Source organism: Manis pentadactyla, chromosome 17, assembly GCF_030020395.1.
Source record: "Manis pentadactyla isolate mManPen7 chromosome 17, mManPen7.hap1, whole genome shotgun sequence".
Taxonomy (NCBI): domain Eukaryota; kingdom Metazoa; phylum Chordata; class Mammalia; order Pholidota; family Manidae; genus Manis; species Manis pentadactyla.
In genome coordinates this window covers 6,427,032-6,454,992 of record NC_080035.1, presented here as the reverse complement: position 1 = coordinate 6,454,992, position 27,961 = coordinate 6,427,032, and the positions used below count along the sequence as shown (strand labels likewise).

At 38.0% G+C, this 27,961-nt stretch overlaps 1 protein-coding gene across 14 annotated transcripts in view; it reads right to left on the bottom strand.

The window, feature by feature from the left end:
* Positions 1-2,179: 2,179 nt before the first annotated feature.
* RCBTB1 (RCC1 and BTB domain containing protein 1) overlaps positions 2,180-27,961 on the bottom strand; it is a 103,888-nt gene continuing 78,106 nt past the window's right edge. For 9 of the 14 annotated variants that reach the window (XM_036932559.2, XM_036932557.2, XM_036932564.2 and 6 more), the window contains 3 exons: positions 14,078-14,229; positions 13,434-13,564; positions 2,180-4,409 (listed from right to left, as the gene is read on the bottom strand). In XM_036932559.2, the coding sequence (XP_036788454.1) occupies positions 4,269-4,409; positions 13,434-13,564; positions 14,078-14,229 (424 nt within the window). In that variant the 3' untranslated portion in view covers positions 2,180-4,268. Of the gene's footprint in view, positions 4,410-6,675; positions 6,721-13,433; positions 13,565-14,077; positions 14,230-27,961 lie in introns of those variants that run through there. The other 5 variants (XM_036932563.2, XM_036932562.2, XR_005034040.2 and 2 more) reach the window with 5 other exon arrangements.

Here is a 27,961-nt window from a genome sequence, read left to right as displayed (position 1 = left end):
CTTCGCTGAATTCAGGTATTAATTCTAGTAGTTTTGGAGAGGATTCTTTAGGGTTTCTTATGTACAATATCATGTCATCTGCAAACAGGGACAGTTTGACTTCTTCCTTACCAGTCTGGTTGCGTTTTATTTATTTGTGCTGTCTGATTGCTGTGGCTAGGACCACCAGGACTATATTGAATAAAGTGGGGAAAGTGGTCATCCTTGTCTTGTTCTGATCTTAAAGGAAAAGCTTTCAGCTTCTCATTAAGTATGATGTTGGCTGTGGGTTTGTCATATATTGCCTTTATTATGTTGAGGTACTTGCCCTCTATACTCATTTTGTTGAGACTTTTTATCATGAATGATGTTGAATTTTGTCAAATGCTGTTTCAACATCTATGGAGATGATCATGTGGTTTTTGTCTTTTGTTGATGTGGTGTATGATGTTGATTGATCTTCAAATATTGTACCATCCTTGCATGCCTGGAATAGATCCTACTTGGTCATGATGGATCATATTTTTTTGTTTTTTTTATTCGATTGGCTAATATTTTGTTGGGTAGTTTTGCATCTATGTTCATCAGGAATATTGGGCTGTAATTTTTTTTGTGTGCTGTCTTTGCCTGGTTTTGATATTAGAGGGATGCTGGCCTCATAGAATGAGTTTGGAAGTATTCCCTCCTCTTCTGCTTTTTGGAAAACTTTGAGGACAGGTATTAGGTCTTCACTAAATGTTTGATAAAATTAGCATTGACTACATCTAGGCCAGTAGTTTTTTTCTTAGGTAGTTTTTTGATTACCAATTCAATTTCATTGCTACTAATTAGTGTGTTCAGATTTTCTGTTTCTTCCTGGGCCAACCTTGGAAAGTTGTTCTTTTCTAGAATGTTGTCCATTTCTTCTAGGTTTTTCAATTTGTTAGAATATAATTTTTCATAGTATTCTCTCATAATTCTTTGTATTTCTGTGGTATCCATAGTGATTTTTTCTCTCATTTCAGATTCTCTTTATATGTGTAGACTTTTTTCTTGATAAGTCTGGCTAGGGGCTTATCTATTTTGTTTATTTTCCCAAAGAACCAGCTTCTGCTTTTATTGATTCTTTCTATTGTTTTATTCTCGATTTTATTTATTTATGGTCTAATCTTTATTGTGTCCCTCCTTTTACTGACTTTGGGCCTTATTCTTCTTTTATTAAATTTTGTTAATTCTGAGTTTAGATTGTTCATATGGTATTTGTTCTTCTTTCCTGAGGTAGGCCTGTATTGCAATATACTTCCCACTTAGTACGGCCTTTGCTGTGTCTCACAGATTTTGTGGTGAATTACTGTTGTCATCTGTCTCCACATATTGCTTGATCTCTGTTTATATTTGGTCATTGATGCATTGATTATTTAGGAGCATGTTGTTAAACCTCTGTGTTTGTGGGGTTTTTTGTTTTCTTTGTGTAATTTATTTCTGGTTTCATACCTTTTTGGTCTGAGAAGCTGGTTGGTACAATTTCAATCTTTTTTAATTTGCTGAGGCTCTTTTTGTGGCCTAGTATACAATCTATTCTTGAAAATGTACCATGTGCACTTGAGAAGAATGTGTATCCTGCTGCTATTGGGTGGAGTGTTCTGTAGATGTCCATTAGGTCTATCTGTTCTAATGTGTTGTTCAGTACCTCTGTCTCCTTGTAATCTCTCTCAGCAGGAATAAAACCAAAGGATTTCTATGGGGATACGTATATGCATAGTTGAAAAACAGTTGACATGTTCATGCTGGTACCTGTTTCTAGCCTAGTAAGTGCTAAGAATCACAGTACTGATTTTTTGTAATTCTGGGAAAATACATACAACACAAAATATACCACGCTAACCATGATTTAAGTGTCCAGTTCAGTGGCACTAAGTAGTCATATTGTTGTGCTATTGTCACTACCATCCCTCTCCAGAACTCTTTTTATGTTGCAAAACAAACTCTGTACCTATTAAACATTAATTCTCCATTCCCTCCCCACCATTTTTCTACTTTCTGTCTCTGGATTTGACCACTCTAGGTACCTCATATAGCATTTGCCCTCTTATGACTGGCTTATTTGACTTAGCACAGTATCTTCCATGGTTCACCCATGTTGCAATATGTGTTAGAATTTCCTTCCTTTTTAAGGCTGTACATTCTTGATTTTCAAGGGGTAAAAAAACAACTCTATGTGTGTATATTAACAGATTACTTTATTATGTCATTCTAAATATTACATAAATACAGCCTATATACTAGAGTATAAAATTTTCCAGTAAGAAGTTCAAGAGGACATATAGCACTATTTTAAGAAATAGGAATACTTTGGCTTTCTTATTATATAAGATGAAAAAAGTTTGAAGAATTGTTTTTATCTCCTGCTAAGATTAACAGCAAAACCAAGTAGAAAAATAAGTGTGTTAAAAAAAAGATACTCCAATATTTTTCAGTGGACTCATTCCTGCTCTCTTCATTACATACATACTCATTCAAATTATTAATCTAATAACAAGTGGTTCTTCATGTATATTAGCAACTCAGAAAATGTTTGTTGAATGAACTATCTACAGACATGGATCTGCTCCTTCACTTTGTGCTTGCTTTTTTTCAATTAAGAACAATAATAAATATACTGAAGTTCTTGTTTTGTCCAGTTCAAAAGCCTACAGAACAGTGATTGTTACAAATACTACCCATTGTAGCTAATCAACAAAGCAATGTGCATTTATCAACCTAGTAAGCAAATCCTATCATGTTGCAAAACGAATTCTAACCTAATAATTCATTGGGATTCAGTAATTTGTGACATGGTCAGAAAAGGGGCTAGGACTTCTAGGTTTTTTATATATTTCACCTACCAGTGAATTCCTATGTTTGGGCTCTCACTCCCACTTCAACCTCTAAGCACACTTAAAAACATTGCTAAAAATAGTAGGTGCTGCATCTCTTCACCCTCTTGCTAATTTGGCTCTGAAAATGTACTAAGCCTCCAAGTTCAGATGGGGGACATTCTCAGCATCAAACAGAATTCACTAAGGGAGTTCCCACAAATGGAAATACGTTCATGGGCCAGAGAGCAGTACAAAGCTATATTCTTAAAGCAAGCTCAATGTGTACGTATGATAAAACCCACAGTTTAACACTCTTACCTCCAAGTCACATTTTACAACCAAACCTAAAAAATTTGGACCTTTTCAGGAAAATAATAATTTCGAGCCATTTTCAAAGTTAAATTTTGTTAAGTATTAAACACCTAACATAACTGAAAGAGGAAAATTTAAAAAGCTGGTGAAGTTTCAAATAAGCAAATTTGTGATATTTGGCCTAGATACAAGAGATACAACTAATTCCATTAAGTCCAAAAGTTGGTTTTAAGAACCACTTCTTCTGAGTCAGATGTAGCGATGTGATAAAGCAGCCATAATTTAGGAAGACAAGAATATATTGAATATGTCATTATTTTCCTCTTAATGATTAGCACATATAGGGAAAAAGGTGGGCAGTTGCAATTTAAACTTGAATTTTCAAATTTTATCTTTATAAAACACCATTGGAGATTCCAACTTATAAAATATTCACCTTTGTGAAAATGAACTTTCTTTCATTATGAACTTTTAAGATAGTTCTAAATTACTACTTTTTATGTGCTTAAGAATAATTCTGGCTAACCTAGAAATTTACCTTTATATAACTATCATTTCAATAGGTATAACTCATATTAAACTCATTATTTTGATAAACTGTGAAGTTAAAGTCATTAATAGTATAACCACACAAACAAAAGCCTCAAACGATCTTCACTATTCCTTCACAGTAAGGTACTGAATGAGCAACTAACACATATTTCAACAAGCCCCCAAATTAGCATCTTTAATTCATGGTGGGACCTTTTTGACTATCTCCCAATTCACAAACTGTCCCAACTCCTGGTGTCAAAAAGGTTGCTGATATGTGAGCCAGAGGAGCCGCCACAAATGTCCCCTTTCCAAGTCCAGAGTCTAATCTAAAAAAAACAGCCAGCTAAACTTTCACCCTTTTAACATGTTCTAGCCAAATTAAGGTCACATTTACAATACATGTATCTGGAAACAAAGAATTATTTCAAATGGGTTCAGGAAAAGCCATACATCCTTCATATATTCCTACACAGAAAACTGTGTCTCAGATGTGGAGAAATAACCTGAAAGCTTTTTTACCTGCAGAATTGTATCACCTATAGAGCACAAACGACACACCGTCACCTGTGCCCCAGAGCACTCACACAAACCCAGCAGCCTTGGGATTCAGTTCTTAAAGGCTCCACATTTACTGGCTTTAGCAATGAATTCCTTTAGCAGAGGGCCATCCATTTGCCAAAATGCTGCAGTCTGTGTAACTTCTGTCAAATGATTGATGCAAAACTTAAAGCAGAATTCTTCTAAATCCTGGACACACATGACAAAAATAAAAACAAGAAGAGGCCTTTTTAAAATTAACTTTAATTGAATTACTGATCTCCAAACCGCTCACCCCATATCTCTCACCTTCCCTTAGAAAAGATATTTGAGGCCAGAAACCTCAAACTAGGCACACAAGTGACCAAATATATGTATCAGAAAAACACAAACTATTTACTCAAAGTATAGTAAAAGCAACGGTTCCCCTACCTCAAGTCTAAGTCTTCACAACACACACACACACACACACACACACACACACACACACTATGGGGGCAGAGTTTCTGCATGGTCATTACATTGTCTAGTCATAATCAAACTGTTTTAAACAGCTGAAAGCATACACCTGAAACTAATACTAAATGACAATTATTCAATTCTTAAAAAGCTGAAATCAACTTTAGTCCTTATCATATGTTTTGTCACATTCAAGAAGTCAGAAAAGAATTGAGATGTGAGTTATTTAGTTTAAGACAGGACTTTAAAAAATAGAAAAGTGATGAAGAAATGTGGTCAACCTAAGATGACACATTAAAAAAAAAATTCCAAGGACTTTAAATTACTTTCATACTCTCCATACAAAAATGCTTATATTTTTGAAGCCACAGAGAAAATACTTCTACCACACTAATTTTTCAGCTATTCAATGTAGAAAAGAATACTCAAAGAGATTGGATTTTTCAAATGAAGTCACCAAATACCAACATTAAGAAGGAAAGTAGCAGAGAAGTGACAAATCAGAACAATTAAAAAATCTACTTATGCCTGTGTTAATACATCCTTTCATCCTCAGCAAAACTCTAACACAGTGTTGGTTCTTCCTTCAAAAGTTGGAACACACATTAAATTAGTTAGGAACCTGGAATGTATACAAAGACTAAGTACATAAAAGCAAATCACACTACTGCAATGGGATATGGTGGGGGGGCCTCGATAATATGGGGGAATGTAGTAACCACACTGTTTTTCATGTGAAACCTTCGTAAGAGTGAATACCTAAAAAAAGAAAAAAAAAAAGCAAATCACACTAGAAAACTCTTATCACATTCCAGCCACGATGAAATGAGAATTTTAGGCATAGTGGACAAGGGCCCAAACATATAGACACAGCCCTTTTCTACTCTCTCAGTGCAGACCCCTGCAGACAAATACTTCCTTCTTCTCAGGGTTCCTCTGTTCCTACCTGAAAGATGCTCCCCTCCAGTCACATAGCCAGTAAGAGATAAAATCAGTCTCATGTGTATCACCCAGCTGCTGCCAGAGTTTTGTTTTCTAGATAATTCAAAATGCATTTGAATTGTTAATGCAATCTCTGGATCCATGTTTTTAAATAAGGGATTCCCAGTGGGATCAAGTACAGCTGAATGTTCTGTGTATTATAATAAGCTAAAATGTTAAACTATATAAAACATTCCCTCTCACATTATTATTAGAGAAAAAACTACTCCTGGTATTATAACCCAATGATTAATAAATAGCTCTAGGGACTAAATTATATTCCACAGGAATTTAAAAGCTGTATTTTAATTTTATCAAAACTAGAGAACTAGTATATCTACACATAACATGGAAGAAATAACCTTTAATGAGCTTGGAGATATTCTTTAAACCATGTAATGCATCAGATACGGTTCTTTAAATATTAACTTTTAATTATATAATTCCAAATTCAAAGGAAAAGTACACTAAATTCCAGCATTGTAAAACATTTCTTATATTATATCTACTAATTTGGAATTAAACATAGTTTAGGATATGTGAAAAAGTGAGTTTACTCAACTTACTAATTGTAGAGATTATCCTAAGTACACACTTTTAAGAACTGTTCTCTGTAGTACAGGCATACAAATGGTGCTTCTAATTATAAATCATTTCATACATCAATGAAAATACTTCTATCAAACTGCTTCCCCTACAGATAGTGTGAATTGGTGAGATACCTCAGTACTCAAAAATGTTTAACCATTTCAAACATAAAAGTCTAACTAGAGAGTACTGAAAATAATCTAAATCTGGATTGTGTAAGTAACTGCTGTTCAATAAATGAACCTTGGTTAAGAGGCAGATCTAGAGAAAAGGAAGCACTGAATGCCCTTGGGGAGAGAAATTGGAATTTTCAAGTTCATCTGCATGAACCAGGGAGTGACACAGCCACACAGCTTCACTTAGTAACCAATGTCTTGAGCCAGTATGCCTTTGAGGTGTGAATTAGATAAACATCCTTCTGATAATTTTAAATATTTGAAGAACCTACATGATCTGTTCACCTCATTCTGTAAATGATCACATCTTCATTTACCTAGAAAAGAAAATGATACTCTTACCCAACTAATAAGTCAACTGAAATAGGACTGCTAGGCTTTAAATATATTTCCAGGATAGCTGAAGTGAATCACTTGACCTAGATGAATGAAAAAAGTTCTAACAGAATGAAATAATCTTAAGGCCCATGGAATAGGGAAGTGAGAGAGGGTATAAATTCAAGGGGTCTAATACCACATTCTTGGTATTTAGAAACTAAATTCCATGTTTATGACATCTTGTGGTAAAATTATTATTTTACGTGATTTGCCTCAGAACCACTTTATATCAGATTTATTATAATTAGCAAGATCAAAATAAATTTCTATTCTGAAATATATAATTTCATTTCAAACTTTTAAACACTTAAATTATTCCATTCACGATACATACTCTGAAAATAAGTTGGTTTTTTCTATAGATTTTCTTTAGTAATGAGTTAAAACAGAATTGATGGTTTTAATATCCATCCTTTAAAAAATGCTAATGAGCCTTTAACAGAGTTTTTATCCAATCCTAAAATCCCAAAGCTAAAATTGTTGAATGCTAAGACTTCCTGTGGAAGGCCACTTGGCCAGAGCACTGTCTTTGTGTCATAAGGAACCCTTGAGACATATTCCAGATGGCAAGAGATTGTAAACCACACCTAACTCTGTCCAAACTTGTTAAAATAATTATCAAACAAAACCCCAAAACCGTTAAGTCTAGAATTCACTTTGTTGTATATTAAGTACAAAATATTCCAGGTTAACATCTTTTGGTTTTGTTTGTTAGAATATATTTAAATGTCTTATGGGAAAAAATAAAGATTCTTTCACTACCCCCAAAAATTTCTACAACCTACTGATCATGGGAAACTTTTAAAGAAGAAAAAAAATGCTAACTATCTGGCTTTAGCACAAAGTTATCCAATATAAACATATCCAATACTCATATCACAAACCAACTTTGGAATTAGATTCCTGGGCTCACATTTATTGCTTCCCATCAAAAGCAAAATTTTAAGGCACAAGTTGCTTAGCAAGTAGGATTTTCTGGAAAGTTCTCTACTCTGTTTAAACAAATAATACATAATTGTTTCTCCTAATGTTTAAATATACATAGAAAACAAAAATTTCCTAAGAAACCACATAAACAGAACCATTTCAAAATTTTTATAATGTGATACAGAACTACCTTGTGACAATGTTTTATTCACGTTTCTCCCTTGATGTCAACATTTATTTGGGTTTCTAGAGGGATGTTTTAAGTGCTCCTTCTCTACTTTACTAAAACATGTAGGAAGTTTGACAATGCAGTCAAAATGCAAGAGTTCCACAACAATCAGCTTTCTTTAAAAAATCTTCCTAACTCCTGAGTCAATATATTTTTGTTGCTTTTATGTGCATACATTTGCTTCAAAATTGTCAAAAGGCGGTGTAGAGGAACTGAAGTAACTTTTACAGAAAGGAGAATAAATAAGAGAAGCAGGTAGGTAGTCTGTCTTCTCAGCATTTCATCCCACAGAATGACAAAAAAGTCATTGAGTCTCCTTAAATGGAGCTTCTAAAAATAAATGTTCTGCAATTAATTTCCAATCTTAGTAATAGTGCCCATCAACTAATATACACAGTAAGTGTTCTGTTTTTGTATTATAAATACTTTATTTATTTACAATTAAGGAAATAAAATGTAAAGGTATGTCACTCAATTCTATAATTCCTTCTCAGAACCTAAAAAAATACAACCTAGAAAGAAAGAGGTGACTTATTGTTTTCTATTTGCTACTTTTTTTTTACACTGTGTAATATTTGTGGGGTTTTGATTTTATTTTGTTTTTAATATTTGTTAGAAAGCACACCTTCAAGGTGAGGTGTTTCAAATATATTCATTCATTCATTCAAATCGACTTATTTTTCAGTGCCAACTATATACCCACACTATGGTAGAGTCTGAGGAATCACATGCATTTTGTGGTCTCAAGGAAGTTTTAAATATGTTTATATTTGATATGAGAAAAATGAAAACTAGTAAAGGAAATTATCAACTGGCATAGATAGAAGTGGCCCACCACTTTTTCTGTAGTTTCTGGGGAAGATTTAACCTGAAAGTGAGAAAGAAATTTCCAACGACTAAAGCCAAGATATTTGCCTCTGCTCAGGTGGTTCTGGTTGGTTTTAGTCAGCAAGATCCTAACCCCAAGAGTATGGAACTCATTACCAGTAAGGAAGAGTATGGAGTGAAAACCAGTAAGAGTCTAAAGTCAATCACCAAATTGATAGTAAGGCACCAACCAATTTAAAATTGTATGACTGGGTAGTAATGAAATCTAAAGAAACAGCATTTCTAATAAAGAAGCTCTTGACATCACAGAAAAGGTAGGAAAAAAATCTATACTTCCGCTTCCTATTAGAAATGACCTACTCTGATCCTCATTCCATCTGTTGTAAGGCCATAAAGTCAGCTATATTTGACCTTATCAAAGATTTATATTCATAATAAAATCTCAACTAAAAATATGGTACATTTTGAAAATACAAGCTATAATGGTCCATTTTGAACCCTAAGTGTAATAATGTCTGTCTTCCACATCTCCAAGGCCACAGCTGTAGACCTTTGAAGGTGTTTGGTAAATCCCCGATACCAGTTGTTATGCCTGGTCAGATGATGACAAAATACCTCTATAAATGGGCTAATTGTGTTATTTAAGGTGGACACTTTATCTAGACTTCTTGAACTCCAAGACTATTGCTCTCTATCATTCATTCTCTATGCAGTTGTAAAGCCGACCAGCCTCTGGGTCACTAATTATCCTTACCGCATCCTTCAGGTAGTACAATCTGCACTCAGTTCAACCAACATTATCCAGTGCCCGCTGTGTGCCAGGCACTACAGGGTACAGGGATGAAGATAAAGTTCCTGCTTATGAGCAGCTTACAATCTGATGACACTTTGGTTCTTAACTTCAAAAAAGTGTACTAACACAAATTTCAAACACCCAAAAGCCCATTCACAGAATCTCTAGAGATCCATGAATCCCAGATTAAGAATTCAAGCCAGTGCAATACCAAACAAAACAAAAAGGAGCCCAGATAAATTCTTCACACATGAATACTTGTGTTATAACTTATACAATGACAGCACTACATAGCATACACAGATATCAACCATATAGCAACCCTGGCTTATGACAAGACAGAGTTGGGGATATGACAAAGTGAGTCTTAAAAAAATTATATATGCTGACCTTGAGAAAGACTTGAAACTAGAATCAACTGTTTGTTAGCCCAATTAGCTGTGTGACTTTATATTTCACCTGCACTACAGCTGCTGGGACATCAGTTATAGTCCTTATCTTAGTTAAAAATCAAAGTAGAGGGGAGAGAACCAAGATGGCAGCATGAGTAGAGCAGCGGAAATCTCCTCCCAAAACCATATATATTTTTGAAAATACAACAAATACAACTATTCCTAAAAGAGAGACCAGAAGACACAGGACAACAGCCAGACTACATCTACAGCTGCGAGAACCCAGCGCCTCGCGAAGGGGGTCAGATACAAGCCGTGGCCTGGCAGGCCCTGAGCGCCCCTCACCCCAGCTCCTGGCAGGAGAGGAGTAGGAGTGGGGAGGGAGAGGGAGCCCAGGACTGCTAAACACCCAGCCCTAGCCATCCGCACTGAGAACGCAGATACAGTGTGTGAGGTGCTAGATACTAGGGAAACAGGACAGTAAAACCTGTGAGAAGGTCCCCACAGCTGGTACCCCTGGGACAAAGAAAAGAGAGTGCTTTTTGAAACTCTTAAAGGGACAGGGACCCCACACCTGGACAGAAGCATCCCGGGACACTTAGCCAAGCAGCTGGGAATCCCAGGGAACTCCGGGCATCCTAACCCCCTGGGCGGCAGTGCAGCTCAGAGGCACCTCACGGCGATAAACAGCCTTCCACACATTCCCCTTCCGATGAGGCTCCACCATATTGGAGAAGCAGCCTGAGGCTGGCCACACCCACAGCAACCATGGAGCTCCACAGCAGCCGGGCAAGAATTAGAAACCCCGCCTGCACACAGCTACCCAGCACAAGCCGCTAGGGTTTGCTGTTCTCGCAGGAGGAGGGCCACAAACCAGCAAGAAGGGACTTTCTCTTAGCCAACACATGCGCCAGCTCCCCACAAATACCTCTATCGCCATGAAAAGGCAGAAGAATTTGATACAGACCAAGATCACAGAGGCAAACCCTGAGAAGGAGACAGACCTAACCAATCTCCCTGAAAAAAAATTAAAAATAAAGCTCATAACCATGCTGACGGAGCTGCAGAGAAATATGCAAGAGCTAAGGGATGACGTCCAGAAGGAAATTACAGAAATGAAACAATCACTGGAAGGATTTATAAGCAGAATGGATAAGATGCAAGAGGCCATTAATTGAATAGAAACCAGAGAACAGGAACGCATAGAAGCTGACAGAGAGAGAGATAAAAGGATCTCCAGGAATGAAACAATATTAAGAGAACTGTGTGACCAATCCAAAAGAAATAATATCCACATTATAGGGGTGCCAGAAGAAGAAGAGAGAGAAAAAGGGATAGAAAGTGTCTTTGAAGAAATAATTGCTGAAAACTTCCCCCAAATGGGGAAGGAAATAATCAATCAGACCATGGAAGTGCACAGAACCCCCAACAGAAGGGACCCAAGAAGTACATCACCAAGACACATAATAATTAAAATGGCAAAGATCAAGGACAAGGACAGAGTTTTAAAGGCAGCTAGAGAGAGGAAAAAAGTCACCTACAAAGGAAAACCCATCAGGCTATCATCAGACTTCTCAACAGAAACCTTACAGGCCAGAAGAGAATGGCATGATATATTTAATGCAATGAAACAGAAGGGCCTTGAACCAAGAATACTGTATCCAGCACTTATCATTTAAATATGAAGGGGGGATTAAACAATTCCCAGACAAGCAAAAGTTGAGGGAATTTGCCTCCCACAAACCACCTCCACAGGGTATTTTAGAGGGACTGCTCTAGATGGGAGCACTCCTAAGACTAAATAGATGTCACCAGAGAAAATAAAATCACAGCAAAGAAAGTAGACCAACCAAATACTAACTAAAGGCAAAAAATAAAATCAACTACCGATGAAAGCAGTTAAAGGAAACACAAAAGAGCACAGGATAGAACGACCAACATATAAAGAATGGAGGAGGAGGAATAAGAAGGGAGAAAAATAAAGAATCACCAGACAGTGTTTAAAATAGCTCAATAAGCGAGTTAAGTTAGATACTAAAGAAGATAACCTAGAACCTTTGGTAACCACGAATCTAAAGCCTACAATGGCAATAAGTACATATCTTTCAATAATCACCCTAAATGTAAATGGACTGAATGCACCAATCAAAATACACAGAGTAATAGAATGGATAGGAAAGTAAGACCCATCTCTCTGCTGCTTGCAACAGACTCACCTCAAACCCAAAGACATGCACAGACTAAAAGCCAAGGGATGGAAAAAGATATTTCATGCAAACAACAGGGAGAAAAAAGCAGGTGTTGCAGTAGTATCAGACAAGATAGACCTCAGGGCAAGGAAGGTAACAGGAGATAAAGAAGGACATTGCATGGTGATGGGGGGCTTGGTCCAACAAGAGGATATAACCATTGTGGATATGTGTGCACCCAACACAGGAGCACCAACATATGTGAAACAAATACTAGCAGAACTAAAGGAGGAAAGAGAATGCAATGCATTCATTTTAGGAGACTTCAGCATGCCACTCACTCCAAGGGATAGATCCACTGGACAGAGAATAAGTGGGGATGCAGGGGTACTGAGCAACAAACTGGAACAGATGGACCTAGTAGACATCTGTAGAACTTTACATCCAAAAGCCACTATTTACAATAGCCAAGAAATGGAAGCAACCTAAGTGTCCATCAGTGGATGTATGGATAAAGAAGATGTACATATACACAATGGAATATTATTCAGCCATAAGAAGAAAACAAATCCTACCATTTGCAACAACATGGATGGAGCTAGAGGATATAAATAAGCCAGGCGGAGAAAGACAAACACCAAATGATTTCACTCATATGTGGAGTATAGGAACATAGAAAGACTGAAGGAACAAAACAGCAGCAGAATCACAGAACCTAAGAATGGACTAGCAGTTACCAAATGGAAAGGGATAGGGGAGGATGGGTGGGAAGGGAGGGATAAGAGTGGGGAAAAAGAAAGGGGGTATTACGACTAGCATGTATAATGTGGGGGGGGCATGGGGAGGGCTGTGAAACACAGAGAAGACAAGTAGTGATTATACAGCATCTTACTAGGCTGATGGACAATGACTGTAATGGGGTGTGTGTGGGAGACTTGGTGAAGGGGGGACCCTAGTAAACATAATGTTCTTTATGTAATTGTAGATTAATGACAACAAAAATAGATAATTTTTTGATAAAGCTAATTGTAAATAATAAAGCCCTCAGAAGTCCCCCCTCAAAAAAATAAAAAAATAAACCAGTTAGTGTACTGAAAAAAAAAAAAAATCAAAGTGGAGGAACTACCATTTTTTAAACTATGAAAAGAGAATAAGCAAGGCCAGATTTCATTTTGTAGGAATCAGTCAGTTTGTTGATTCCCTAAATAGAAGTGAAGTTACTCATCATGTTCCTTGTCTCATGCAAGAAAAAGAGGGGGAACAGAATTTGGGTTTGTTTGCTCTTTTATGTTACCTCTGCATCATATCTGACTGCAGCAGAGAATAATGAGAAGGCATTCTCTACAGTGATTCCTCGCTTGATAATGTGCTGACAAAGTTTTTTCAGTCTGTTCTCACAGTAAGACGTTGCCAAATCCAAAAGACCTAGAAGTAAAAAGTATGGAAGGTTTAATCAAGTTTACTGCAATTTCCCATAATTTGTAAATATAAATTTCATTTGGATGGAAAGAGTTATATATAGATAAATCAGCAGAAGTTTGTTGGTGAATAATACCCTGAATTTTATTAAATTTTTTTTTTACTTCCTATCTCCCAGCCCCAAAACGACTCTCTTAGCCTCACTGTATACACCTTCTTTTATAGTACAAAGGAAGGGGTAAAAATGGAATTTCCCTATTTTGCTTCCAAGATGACATGCTAGATCCATTAGCAACTTATGCTTCAGTATTAAAAATTAAAGGTAAGCCCATGATCATAGATCAACAGTACTAAAATCATTAACTACACAATACTATTTTTAAGGGCATTTTCTTCAAATCATTTTTAAAAACCACATAAAAGCCAATAAACCTGAAACATTTACACCACAATACTGTAAGAACAAGGAAACATATGTTTGACCATGTGGCCTTGCCAGTCCTAGCATGGCTGAGGTACCTATAGCATCTTCTGGTGGCAGGTCAACTGTATCTGTATAGAGGTACTGGAGGAAGGCACGGTACACTGGGTAAGAAAACTGGTCTATTTCTATCACCTCCTTCATGTCCTCATTCCAGTAAGACTGGAACATTGATCGAAAGTGCTCACACCTGAAACAGAACATCAAGAGTCACCAATTAAGTTGATGAAATCAGGTAACAACGATTAAAGGCATCCTCAACTATTGTATTTGGGTGCACACTCATGGGGATCATGAATATTTAGCTAGCACCCTAAAAACATTTCACATGTAGGATTTTTTATATTCATCCTTCACATTTTCGAGGACAGTTATACTATTATTATGAATTTTACATAGAGCCTAGAAGTACCTAGCATTTCAATAGTATCACTGTTCAATGGAAATAAGTATTCACAAAATTCCTTTATAAAACAATATAGGAGAGATTCAAGATGGCAGTGTAAAAGATGAGACAGAGAACTCCTCCCAAAACAACATACAGTAAGAAAATATAGTTAATACAACTAACGCTGGAACAGCAACAGGAAAGAAGGCTTACCATGTATACAGACCTCACGAACAGAGCAGACCTCAAGAAACAGGGTAATGTATGAAAGCCTTGATCTGGCGGGACCCAAGCCCTTCCCCGACCTAGCTCACCAGCAGGAGGAAGAGAAACAGAGCAGGGAGGGGGTGGAACCCTAAGACTGTTCAACATCCCGCCCTGGAGGACTGCTTTGGAACACAGACCTACATTGTGTGGTGCTCTGGAGGTTGGTGGGGCTGGGGAGCTGGGACAGATGGAGTCCTTGAGAGACTGAGATTCCGGCTGTTTGTGAAAGACGGGGATACAGATCCAGTTGCTCTGGGAAAAAGGGAAAGGCAGGTGATCTGAGAGGCTTTCTAGCAGCAAAAGGGCTATGGAAGGGGTGGAGTTTGCATGGAGCTTGCTGTGCAGGAGAGGTGGACAAGGTTGTCTGGGCATGCTCTGCATAGCAGGTTGGGAACTCTGAAGAGCTTCAGCTACACCATCTACCTGGCTGGCTACTCAGGTCCGAGGACCCCCACTGTGACACACAGCCTGATGCGTCTTCCTCCAGGTCTGCCGGCACTGGCTCGCAAACCAGCAGTCACTGCGCTGGTATCAGGCCAGCCAGAGGGAGGTCCCGCTTACAATACCTAAAGATGAAAGCACAGAGGCTTACACCTGTGTGCTCAGCCCACTGGCTCTGACACTGGAGACAGGCACTGCAGCCAGGAATCAGGAAACAGATCTTACCACCCCCCAGGAACGAGAGCTGCTCCCCTACAACTCCCAACTTCACTCTAGGGGCTGAGGAGCTCCAGAGAATAGAGCTTCTGGGCACTAGAGGGCGCCACATACAAATATGAAACATCAAAAGAATCTAGTTCAGACCAAAATCTCACAAACTCCAGAAAAAGGGCCAAACGATACTGAACTCACCAATCTATCTGAAAGAGAGTTCAAAATAAAAATCATAAACATACTCACAGAGGTACAGAAAAATATTCAAGAACTCAGGAATTAATTTAAAACAGAGATTCAATCATTAAGAAATTCCATGTCTGAAATGAAACATACAATGGAGGGATTTAAAAGCAGGGCTGGATGTAGTAGAAGAGATGGTAAATGGAACAGAAATTAGAGAAGAGGAATACAAAGAAGCTGAGGCACAGAGAGAAAAAAAAGATCTCTAAGAATGAAAGAATATTGAGAGAACTGTGTGACCAATCCAAATGGAACAATATTCGCATAATAGGGGTGCCAGAAGAAGAAGAGACAAAAAGGAATAGAAAGTGTCATCGAGGAGGTAACTCCTGAAAACTTTCCTAATCTGGGGAAGGAGATAGTCTCTCAAGCCACGGTGGTACACAGATCTCCCAAGACAAGGGACTCAAGGAAGACAGCATCAAGACATATAATAATCAAAATGGCAAAGATCAGAATAAAGAGAGACTTTTAAAAGCAGCTAGAGAGAGAGAGAAAAAGATCACATACAAAGGAAAGCCCATCAGGCTATCATCAGACTTCTCAAAAGAAACCTTACAGACCAGAAGGGAGTGGCATGATATATTTAATGTAATGAAGCAGAAGGGCCTTGAACCATGAATACTCCACCTGGCAAGGTTATCATTTAAATTTGAAGGAGGGATTAAACAATTTCCAGATAAGCAAAAGCTGAGAGAATTTACCTCCCACAAATCACTTCTACAGTGCATTTTGGAGGGTCTGCTATAGATGGAAGTATTGCTAAGGCTAAATACATGTCACCAGGGGAAATAAAATGACAGCAAAGTAGAACAATTAATTACTAAGGAGATGCAAAATAAAATCAACTACCCAAAAAGTAAATCAAGGGATAGACAAAGTGTACAGAATATGATACCTAACATATGAAGAATGGAGGTGGAAGAAAAAGGAGGGGAAAAAAAAAAGAACCTTTAGGTTGTGTTTGTAATAGCATAAGAGGTGAGTCAGACTGTTAGACAGTAAGGGAATTACCCTTCAACCTTTGGCAAGCACGAATCTAAAGATTGCAATGGCAATAAGTACATACATATTGATAAGCACCCTCAATGTAAATGGTCTGAATGCACCAATCAAAAGACATAGAGTCACTGAATGGATAAACAAACAAGACCCATTTATATGCTGCCAGCATCTAAAAGCTGAGAGACTCACTTCAAACTCAAAGACATACACAGACTGAAAGTAAAGGGATTGAAAAAGATATTTCATGCACCTAACAGGGAGAAAAAAGCAGGAGTTGCAGTACTTGTATCAGACAAAACAGACTTCAAGACAAAGGACATTATATAATGATAAAGGGGTCGGTCCAAGAAGAGGATATAACTATTATAACTACACACCCAACACATGATCACCTACATATGTGAAACAAATACTAACAGAATTAAAGGGGGAAATAGAATGGAATGCATCATTTTAGGAGACATCAACACACTATTCACTCCAAAGGACAGATCAATCAAAAAGAAAATAAACAAAGAGACAGAAGCACTGAACAATGTATTAGAACAGATGGACCTAACGGCCATCTACAGAACACTCCATTCAAAAGCAGCAGAATACACAATCTTCGGAAGTGCACATGGAACATTTTCAAGAATAGATCATATACTAGGACACAAAAAAGAGCCTCAATTAATTTAAAAAGACTGAAATTGTACCAACCACCTTCTCAGACCACAAAAGTATGAAAATATAAATAAATTACACAAAGAAAATGAAAAAGCCCACAAACACATGGATGCTTCATAAGATGCCCCTAAAAAAATCAATGGAACAATGACCAAATAAAAACAGAGAACAAGCAATATGTGGAGACAAATGACAACAATAATTTAACACCACAAAAATCTGTGGGATGCAGTGAAGGCCATGCTAAGAGGGAAGTATATTGCAATACAGGCCTATCTCAGGACAGAAGAACAATGCCAAATGAACAGTCTAAACTCACAATTAACAAAACTAGAAAAAGAACAAATGAGGCCCAAAGTCAGTAGAAGGAGGGACATAATAAAGATTAGAGCATAAAAAAATAAAATGGAGAATAAAACAACAGAGAGAATCAATGAAAGCCGGAGCCGGTTTTTTGAGAAAAAAAACAAAATTAATAAAACCCTAGCAAGACTTATCAAGAGAAAAAGAGAGTCTACAAACATAAATAGAATCAGGAATGAGAAAGGAAAAATCACTATGGATACCACAGAAATACAAAAAATTATGAGAGAATACTATGAAAAATTATATGCTAACAAACTGGATAACCTAGAAGAAACTGACAACTTTCTAGGAAAATACAATCTTCCAGGGCTAACACAGGAGGAAACAGAAAATCTGAATAGACCAATTACCAGCAAGGAAACTGAGTTGGAACTACCTAAGAAGAAAACCCCTGGAACAGATGTCTTCACTGTGAGGTTTTTTTTTTTTTTGTATTTATTTATTTATTTATTTTTAAATAATTATTTTTTATTGAAGGGTAGTTGATGCACAGTATTACATTACATTAGTTTCAAGTGTACAACACAGTGGTAGAACATTTATATACATAATTCTAGGTTCCAGCTATCACCCTACCAAGCTGTTACAATATCTTGACTATATTCCTTATGCTATACATTACATCCCGGTTACTTATTTATTTTACCATTGGAAGTCTGTCCTTTTTTTTTTTTTTTTTTGTAAGGGCATCTCTCATATTTATTGATCAAATGGTTGTTAACGACAATAAAATTCTGTATAGGGGAGTCAATGCTCGATGCACAATCATTAAATCACCCCAAGCGTAATTTTCGTCAGTCTCCAATCTTCTGAGGCATAACAAACAAGTTCTTACATGGAGAACAAATTCTTACATAATGAATAAGATACATGGTGAACAGTACAAGGGCAGTCATCACAGAAATTTTCGGTTTTGCTCATGCATTATGAACTCTAAACAGTCAGTTCAAATATGAATACTCATTTGGTTTTTATACTTGATTTATATGTGGATACCACATTTCTCTCTTTATTATTATTATTTTTAATAAAATGCTGAAGTGGTAGGTAGATACAAGATAAAGGTAGAAAACATAGTTTAGTGTTGTAAGAGAGCAAATGTAGATGATCAGGTGTGTGCCTGTAGACTATGTGTTAATCCAAGCTAGACCAGGGCAATAAAACATCCACGTATGCAGAAGATTTCTCTCAGAACAGGGGGGGTGAGGTTCTAAGCCTCACCTCTGTTGATCCCCAATTTCTCACCTGATGGCCCCCCTGCGACTGTGCCTGTCTTAGGTTGTTCCTCCCTTGAGGAATCTTACCCGTCTCTGGCTAACCAGTCATCTTCCGGGGCCATACAGGGAAATGTGAAGTTGGTAAGTGAGAGGGAAGCCTTATTGTTTGAAAAGGGTTGCTTTTTACTTCTTTGCATATTTATGCCCTGTGGCTTCTATGCCCAGCATTTGTCTTGAGGTATCTTTACCACTTGGAAGAATTATGATACTCGGTAAATTTGATATGAGGCACGAATTCTATTTAAGGGTTGTAATTAGGAAGGAAGAAGAAAAGCTATAGAAGTAGCAGGCAGAAGAAAACATGGGAAGATTGATTATTTCTTTGACATATCTTCTTGTAGAGTAACTTCAGCATATATAGGTTTTAAGCTACTACTTAAATTGCGCACACACATTAACATAATAGGAGTATAGTTACATAACCAAAGCATATCTGTAATTACCAGCCATCTCCAGTGAAACCAAGTAAACCAGTTAGGCACCTTAGGCATTTGTGAAAACTTATCTATGACATGGTGGATATTGTCCAACTGGACTTGAACAGTCTGAGAGAAATCAGACAAATTAAAACAACCCATTCCTGGGGACTGGTCACATGCCATATGTTCTTTTAACAGTAAATAGTCTGTAGTTGTAAGACTTTGGGGCGCTACAATTTGCACTTCTCCAAATTCTTGGTTGAGTTCCAACAGTATAGATCCAGTCAAATTTGTTGTTTTACTGTATACACAAGCCAGCTTACATATCTCCTACTTCATTCCCATGGTAAGTCCAGGAACTGGTGGGATGAGTGCAACTACAGCTGTAGCAGTGTGTGGATCTTTCTTGGGGTTTTTTGATGATCATCTTCTGGCATGAGTCTTCCAGAGAGTGCAGATGTTGGAAGTTCTTTTTCATATCGTATCTTAGTTCATTTTTGGGGTAGCCCAATTAGGCTTTGATCCTCTGTATAAACACAAACAGACCCTTTGCCTACACTTTTATATGACCTTTATACCCTGTGTAGAAGTCGTTGGAGGTTACCACACAGGAACTGCCCTTTTTTTTTTGCTTTGTTTTTGGTATCACTAATCTACACTTACATGACGAATATTATGTTTACTAGGCTCTCCCCTATACCAGGTCTCCCCTATAAACCCCTTTACAGTCACTGTCCATCAGCATAGCAAAATGTTGTAGAATCACAACTTGCCTTCTCTGTGTTGTACAGACCTCCCTTTTCTCCTACCCCCCCATGCATGTTAATCTTAATACCCCCCTACTTCTCCGCCCCTTATCCCTCCCTACCCACCCATCCTCCCCAGTCCCTTTCCCTTTGGTACCTGTTAGTCCATTCTTGAGTTCTGTGATTCTGCTGCTGTTTTGTTCCTTCAGTTTTTCCTTTGTTCTTATATTCCACAGATAAGTGAAATCATTTGGTATTTCTCTTTCTCCGCTTGGCTTGTTTCACTGAGCATAATACCCTCCAGCTCCATCCATGTTGCTGCAAATGATTGGATTTGCCCTTTTCTTAAGGCTGAGTAGAATTCCATTGTGTATATGTACCACATCTTCTTTATCCATTCATCTATTGATGGACATTTAGGTTGCTTCCAATTCTTGGCTATTGTAAATAGTGATGCAATAAACATAGGGGTGCATCTGTCTTTCTCAAACTTGATTGCTGCGTTCTTAGGGTAAATTCCTAGGAGTGGAATTCCTGGGTCAAATGGTAAGCCTGTTTTGAGCATTTTGAAGTACCTCCATACTGCTTTCCACAATGGTTGAACTAACTTACATTCCCACCAGCAGTGTAGGAGGGTTCCCCTTTCTCCACAGCCTCGCCAACATTTGTTGTTGTTTGTCTTTTGGATGGCAGCCATCCTTACTGGTGTGAGGTGATACCTCATTGTAGTTTTAATTTGCATTTCTCTGATAATTAGCGATGTGGAGCATCTTTTCATGTGTCTGTTGGCCATCTGTATTTCTTTTTTGGAGAACTGTCTGTTCAGTTCCTCTGCCCATTTTTTAATTGGGTTATTTGTTTTTTGTTTGTTGAGGCGTGTGAGCTCCTTATATATTCTGGACGTCAAGCCTTTATCGGATGTGTCATTTTCAAATATATTCTCCCATACTGTAGGGATCCTTCTTGTTCTATTGATGGTGTCTTTTGCTGTACACAAGCTTTTCAGCTTAATATAGTCCCACTTACTCATTTTTGCTGTTGTTTTCCTTGCCCGGGGAGATATGTTCAAGAAGAGGTCACTCATGTTTATGTCTAAGATGTTTTCGCCTATGTTTTCTTCCAAGAGTTTAATGGTTTCATGGCTTACATTCAGGTCTTTGATCCATTTTGAGTTTACTTTTGTATATGGGGTTAGACAATGGTCCAGTTTCATTCTCCTACATGTAGCTGTCCAGTTTTGCCAGCACCACCTGCTGAAGAGACTGTCATTTCGCCATTGTATGTCCATGGCTCCTTTATCAAATATTAATTGACCATATATGTCTGGGTTAATGTCTGGATTCTCTAGTCTGTTCCATTGCTCTGTTGCTCTGCTCTTGTGCGAGTACCAAATTGTCTTGATTACTATGGCTTTATAGTAGAGCTTGAAGTTGGGGAGTGAGATCCCCCCTACTTTATTCGTCTTTCTCAGGATTGCTTTGGCTATTCGGGGTCTTTGGTATTTCCATATGAATTTTTGAATTATTTGTTCCAGTTCATTGAAGAATGTTGCTGGTAGTTTCATAGGGATTGCATCAAATCTGTATATTGCTTTGGGCAGGATGGCCATTTTGACGATATTGATTCTTCCTAGCCACGAGCATGGGATGAGTTTCCATCTGTTAGTGTCCCCTTTAATTTCTCTTAAGAGTGACTTGTAGTTTTCAGAGTATAAGTCTTTCACTTCTTTGGTTAGGTTTATTCCTAGGTATTTTATTTTTTTGGATGCAATTGTGAATGGAGTTGTTTTCCTGATTTCTCTTTTTGTTGGTTCATTGTTAGTATATAGGAAAGCCACAGATTTCTGTGTGTTGATTTTGTATTCTGCAACTTTGCTGTATTCCGATATCAGTTCTAGTAGTTTTGGGGTGGAGTCTTTAGGGTTTTTTATGTACAGTATCATGTCATCTGCAAATAGTGACAGTTTAACTTCTTCTTTACCAATCTGGATTCCTTGTATTTCTTTGTTTTGTCTGATTGCCGTGGCTAGGACCTCCAGTACTATGTTAAATAACAGTGGAGAGAGTGGGCATCCCTGTCTAGTTCCCGATCTCAGCGGAAATGCTTTCAGCTTCTCGCTGTTCAATATAATGTTGGCTGTGGGTTTATCATAGATGGCCTTTATTATGTTGAGGTACTTGCCCTCTATTCCCATTTTGCTGAGAGTTTTTAACATGAATTGATGTTGAACTTTGTCAAATGCTTTTTCAGCATCTATGGAGATGATCATGTGGTTTTTGTCTTTCTTTTTGTTGATGTGGTGGATGATGTTGATGGACTTTCGAATGTTGTACCATCCTTGCATCCCTGGGATGAATCCCACTTGGTCATGGTGTATGATCCTTTTGATGTATTTTTGAATTCGGTTTGCTAATATTTTGTTGAGTATTTTTGCATCTACGTTCATCAGGGATATTGGTCTGTAGTTTTCTTTTTTGGTGGGGTCTTTGCCTGGTTTTGGTATTAGGGTGATGTTAGCTTCATAAAATGAGTTTGGGAGTATCCCCTCCTCCTCTATTTTTTGGAAAACTTTAAGGAGAATGGGTATTATGTCTTCTCTGTATGTCTGATAAAATTCCGAGGTAAATCCATCTGGCCCGGGGGTTTTGTTCTTTGGTAGTTTTTTGATTACTGCTTCAATTTCGTTGCTGGTAATTGGTCTGTTTAGATTTTCTGTTTCTTCCTGGGTCAATCTTGGAAGGTTGTATTTTTCTAGGAAGTTGTCTATTTCTTCTAGGTTTCCCAGCTTGTTAGCATATAGGTTTTCATAGTATTCTCCAATAATTCTTTGCATTTCCGTGGGGTCCCTCGTGATTTCTCCTTTCTCGTTTCTGATACTGTTGATTTGTGTTGACTCTCTTTTACTCTTAATAAGTCTGGCTAGAGGCTTATCTATTTTGTTTATTTTCTCGAAGAACCAGCTCTTGGTTTCATTTATTTTTGCTATTGTTTTATTCTTCTCGATTTTATTTATTTCTTCTCTGATCTTTATTATGTCCCTCCTTCTGCTGACCTTAGGCCTCATCTGTTCTTCTTTTTCCAATTTCGATAATTGTGACATTAGACCATTCATTTGGGATTGCTCTTCCTTTTTTAAATATGCTTGGATTGCTATATACTTTCCTCTTAAGACTGCTTTTGCTGTGTCCCACAGAAGTTGGGGCTTAGTGTTGTTGTTGTCATTTGTTTCCATATATTGCTGGATCTCCATTTTGATTTGGTCATTGATCCATTGATTATTTAGGAGCGTGTTGTTAAGCCTCCATGTGTTTGTGAGCCTCTTTGCTTTCTTTGTACAGTTTATTTCTAGTTTTATACCTTTGTGGTCTGAAAAGTTGGTTGGTAGGATTTCAATCTTTTGGAATTTTCTGAGGCTCTTTTTGTGGCCTAGTATGTGGTCTATTCTGGAGAATGTTCCATGTGTACTTGAGAATGTATATCCCGCTGCTTTTGGATGTAGAGTTCTATAGATGTCTATTAGGTCCATCTGCTCTACTGTGTTGTTCAGTGCTTCCGTGTCCTTACTTATTTTCTGCCCAGTGGATCTATCCTTTGGGGTGAGTGGTGTGTTGAAGTCTCCTAGAATGAATACATTGCAGTCTATATCCCCCTTTAGTTCTGTTAGTATTTGTTTCACATATGCTGGTGCTCCTGTGTTGGGTGCATATATATTTAGAATGGTTATATCCTCTTGTTTGACTGAGCCCTTTATCATTATGTAGTGTCCTTCTTTATCTCTTGTTACTTTCTTTGTTTTGAAGTCTATTTTGTCTGATATTAGTACTGCAACCCCTGCTTTCTTCTCACTGTTGTTTGCTTGAAATATGTTTTTCCATCCCTTGACTTTTATCTGTACATGTCTTTGGGTTTGAGGTGAGTTTCTTGTAAGCAGCATATAGATGGGTCTTGCTTTTTTATCCATTCTGTTACTCTGTGTCTTTTGATTGGTGCATTTAACCCATTAACATTTAGGGTGACTATTGAAAGATATGTACTTATTGCCATTGCAGGCCTTAAGTTCGTGGTTACCAAAGGTTCAAGGTTAGCCTCTTTAGTATCTTACTGCCTAACTTAGCTCACTTATTGAGCTTTTATATACACACTCTGGAGATTCTTTTCTTCTCTCCCTCTTGTTCCTCCTCCTCGATTCTTCATATGTTGGGTGTTTTGTGCTGTGCTCTTTCTAGGAGTGCTCCCAGATAAAGCAGTCCCTGTAAGATGTTCTGTAGAGGTGGTTTGTGGGAAGCAAATTCCCTCAGCTTTTGTTTGTCTGGGAATTGTTTAATCCCACCGTCATATTTGAATGATAGTCGTGCTGGATACAGTATCCTTGGTTCAAGGCCCTTCTGTTTCATTGTATTAAGTATATCATGCCATTCTCTTCTGGCCTGTAGGGTTTCTGTTGAGAAATCTGACGTTAGCCTGATGGGTTTCCCTTTATAGGTGACCTTTTTCTCTCTAGCTGCCTTTAACACTCTTTCCTTGTCCTTGATCTTTGCCATTTTAATTATTATGTGTCTTGGTGTTGCCCTTCTTGGATCCTTTCTGTTGGGGGTTCTGTGTATTTCCGTGGTCTGTTCGATTACTTCCTCCCCCAGTGTGGGGAAGTTTTCAGCAATTATTTCTTCTAAGATACTTTCCATCTCTTTTCCTCTCTCTTCTTCTTCTGGGACCCCTATAATACGGATATTGTTCCTTTTGGATTGGTCACACAGTTCTCTTAATATTGTTTCATTCCTGGAGATCCTTTTGTCTCTCTCTATGTCAGCTTCTATGCGTTCCTGTTCTCTGATTTCAATTCCATCAATGGCCTCTTGCATTCTATCCATTCTGCTTATAAACCCTTCCAGAGTTTGTTTCATTTCTGCGATCTCCTTTCTGGCATCTGTGATCTCCTTCCGGACTTCATCCCATTTCTCTTGCGTATTTCTCTGCATCTCTGTCAGCATGTTTATGATTCTTATTTTGAATTCTTTTTCAGGGAGACTGGTTAGGTCTGTCTCCTTCTCTGGTGTTGTCTCTGTGATCTTTGTCTGCCTGTAGCTTTGCCTTTTCATGGTGATAGGAATAGTCTGCAGAACTGGGACGAGTGACGGTTGGAAGGACTTCCTTTTTTGTTGGTTTGTGGCCCTCCTCTCCTGGGAGAACAGCGACCTCTAGTGGCTTGTGCTGTGCAGCTGCGTGCAGACAGGTTTTCTGCTTCCTGCCCGGCTGCTATGGAGTTAATCTCCGCTGTTGCTGTGGGCGTGGCCTGGCTCGGGCAGCTACTCCAAAACGGTGGAATCGCGTTGGAGCAGGAGCTGCTGGGAGGCTATTTATCTCCGTAAGGGCCCTCCCTGCTCCCTGCAGCCCAGGGGTTAGGGTGCCCAGAGATCTCGGATTCCCTACCTCTGGATTAAGTGACCCGCCCTGCCCCTTTAAGACTTCCAAAAAGCACCCGCCAAAACAAAACAACGCCCACAAAAAAAAAAAAAAAGAAAAAAAAAGTTTTTAATTAAAAAAAAAAAAAAAAAAAAAAAAAGGTGGTCGTTCGTTTTTCTTTATTCTCCGGTGCCAGCCTTAGGCCTCTGCTCACTGGTCTTTCTGCCCTGTTTCCCTAGTATTGGGGTCCCTATCCCTTTAAGACTTCCAAAAAAGCGCTCGCCAAAACAAAACAGCAAAAAAGCAAAAAAAAAAAAATGGTCGCGCGCTTTTCTTATGTCCTCTGTCGCCCAGCCTCCAGTGCCTGCTCACTGTTCTTGCTGCCCTGTTTTCCTAGTATCAAGCGCCCTGCACTCTGGCCCGGATGGCTGGGGCTGGGTGTTCGGCAGTCCTGGGCTCCGTCTCCCTCCCGCTCTGCCTGCTCTTCTCCCGCCGGGAGATGGGGGGAGGGGCGCTCGGCATCTGCGGGGCCGGGGCTTGTATCTTATCCCCTTCGCGAGGCGCTGATTTCTCTCAGGTGCGGATGTGGTCTGGATATTGTCCTGTGTCCTCTGGTCTTTATTCTAGGAAGGGTTGTCTTTGTTATATTTTCATAGATATATGTTGTTTTGGGAGGAGATTTCCGCTGCTCTACTCACGCCGCCATCTTCCGCCCCTCCTCTTCACTGTGAGTTTTATCAAACATTTAGTGAAGACCTAATACCCATCCTCCTTAAAGTTTTCAAAAAAGTTGGAGAGGAGGGAATACTCCCAAACTTATTCTATGAGGCCAACATCACTCTAATACCAAAATCAGGCAGACACCACAAAATAGAAAATTGCAGACTAATAGCCCTGATGAACATAGATGCAAAAATACTCAACAAAATATTAGCAAACTGAATTCAAAAATATATCAAAAAGATCATCATGATCAAGTAGGATTCATCCCAGGGATGCAAGGATGCTACAATATTTGAAAACCCATCATCATCCACCACATCAACAAAAAGAAGGACAAAAAGCACATGATCATCTCCATAGATGCTGAAAAGCATTTGACAAAATTCAACATCCATTAATGACAAAAACTCTCAAAAAATGGGTATAGAGATCAAGTACCTCAACATAATAAAGGCCATATATGACAAACCCACAGTCAACATTATAGTTAACACCAAGAAGATGAACACTTTTCTTTAAGATCTGAAACAAGACAAGGATGCCCACTCTCTCCACTTTCATGCAAAATAGTTCTGGAGGTCCTAGCCATGGCAATCAGGCAACACAAAGAAATAAAAGTCATCCAGATTGGCAAGGAAGAAGTCAAATTGTCCCTGTTTCCAGATGATGGATATTGTACATAAAAAACCCTAGAGAAGCTACTCCAAAACTACTAGATCTAATATCTGAATTTAGCAAAGTTGCAGGATACAAAATTAATGCATAGAAATCTGTTGCATACCTATATAGTAATGATGAACTAGCAGAAAGAGAAATCAGGAAAACAGTTCTGTTCACAATTGCATCAAAAAGAATAAAATACCTAGGAATAAACCTAACCAAGAAAGTGAAAGACCTATACTCTGAAAACTACAAGACACTCATGAGAGAAATTAAAGAAGATACCAATAAATGGAAACACATTTGTGCTCATGGATACAAAGAATTAATACTGTCAAAATGGCCACCCTGCCTATAGCAATCTACAGATTCAATGCAATCCCTATCAAAATACCAACAGCATTCTTCAATGAACTAGAGCAAATGGTTCTAAAATTCATATGGAACCACAAAAGACCCTGAATAGCCAAAGCAATCCTGAGAAGGGAGAATAAAGTGGGAGAATTATGCTCCCTGACTTCAAGCTCTACTACAAAGCTGCAGCAATCAAGACAAGTTGGTACTGGCACAAGAACAGACTTATAGACAAATGGAACAGACTAGAGAGCCCAGATAAAAATCCAAGCATATATGGTCAAATTAATATACAATAAAGGAGCCATGGATATACAATGGGGAAATGACAGCCTCTTCAACAGCCGGTGTTGGCAAAACTGAATTATTGTCTAACCCCATATACAAAAGTAAACTCCAAATGGATCAAAGATCTGACTGTAAGTCATGAAACCATAAAACTCTTAGAAAAAAACATAGGCAAAAATCTCTTGGACATAAACATGAGCAACTTCTTTATGAACATATCTCCCTGGACAAGGGAAACAAAACCAAAAATGAACAAGTGGAACTATATCAAACTAAAAAGCTTCTGTACACCAAAGGACAGCATCAGTAGAACAAAAAGACATCCTACAGTATCAGAGAATATATTCATAAATGACATATCCGATAAAGGGTTGACATCCAAATTATATAAAGAGTTCATGCACTTCAGGAAACAAAAAGCAAATAAGCCAATTAAAAAATGGGCAGAGGAGCTGAACAGACA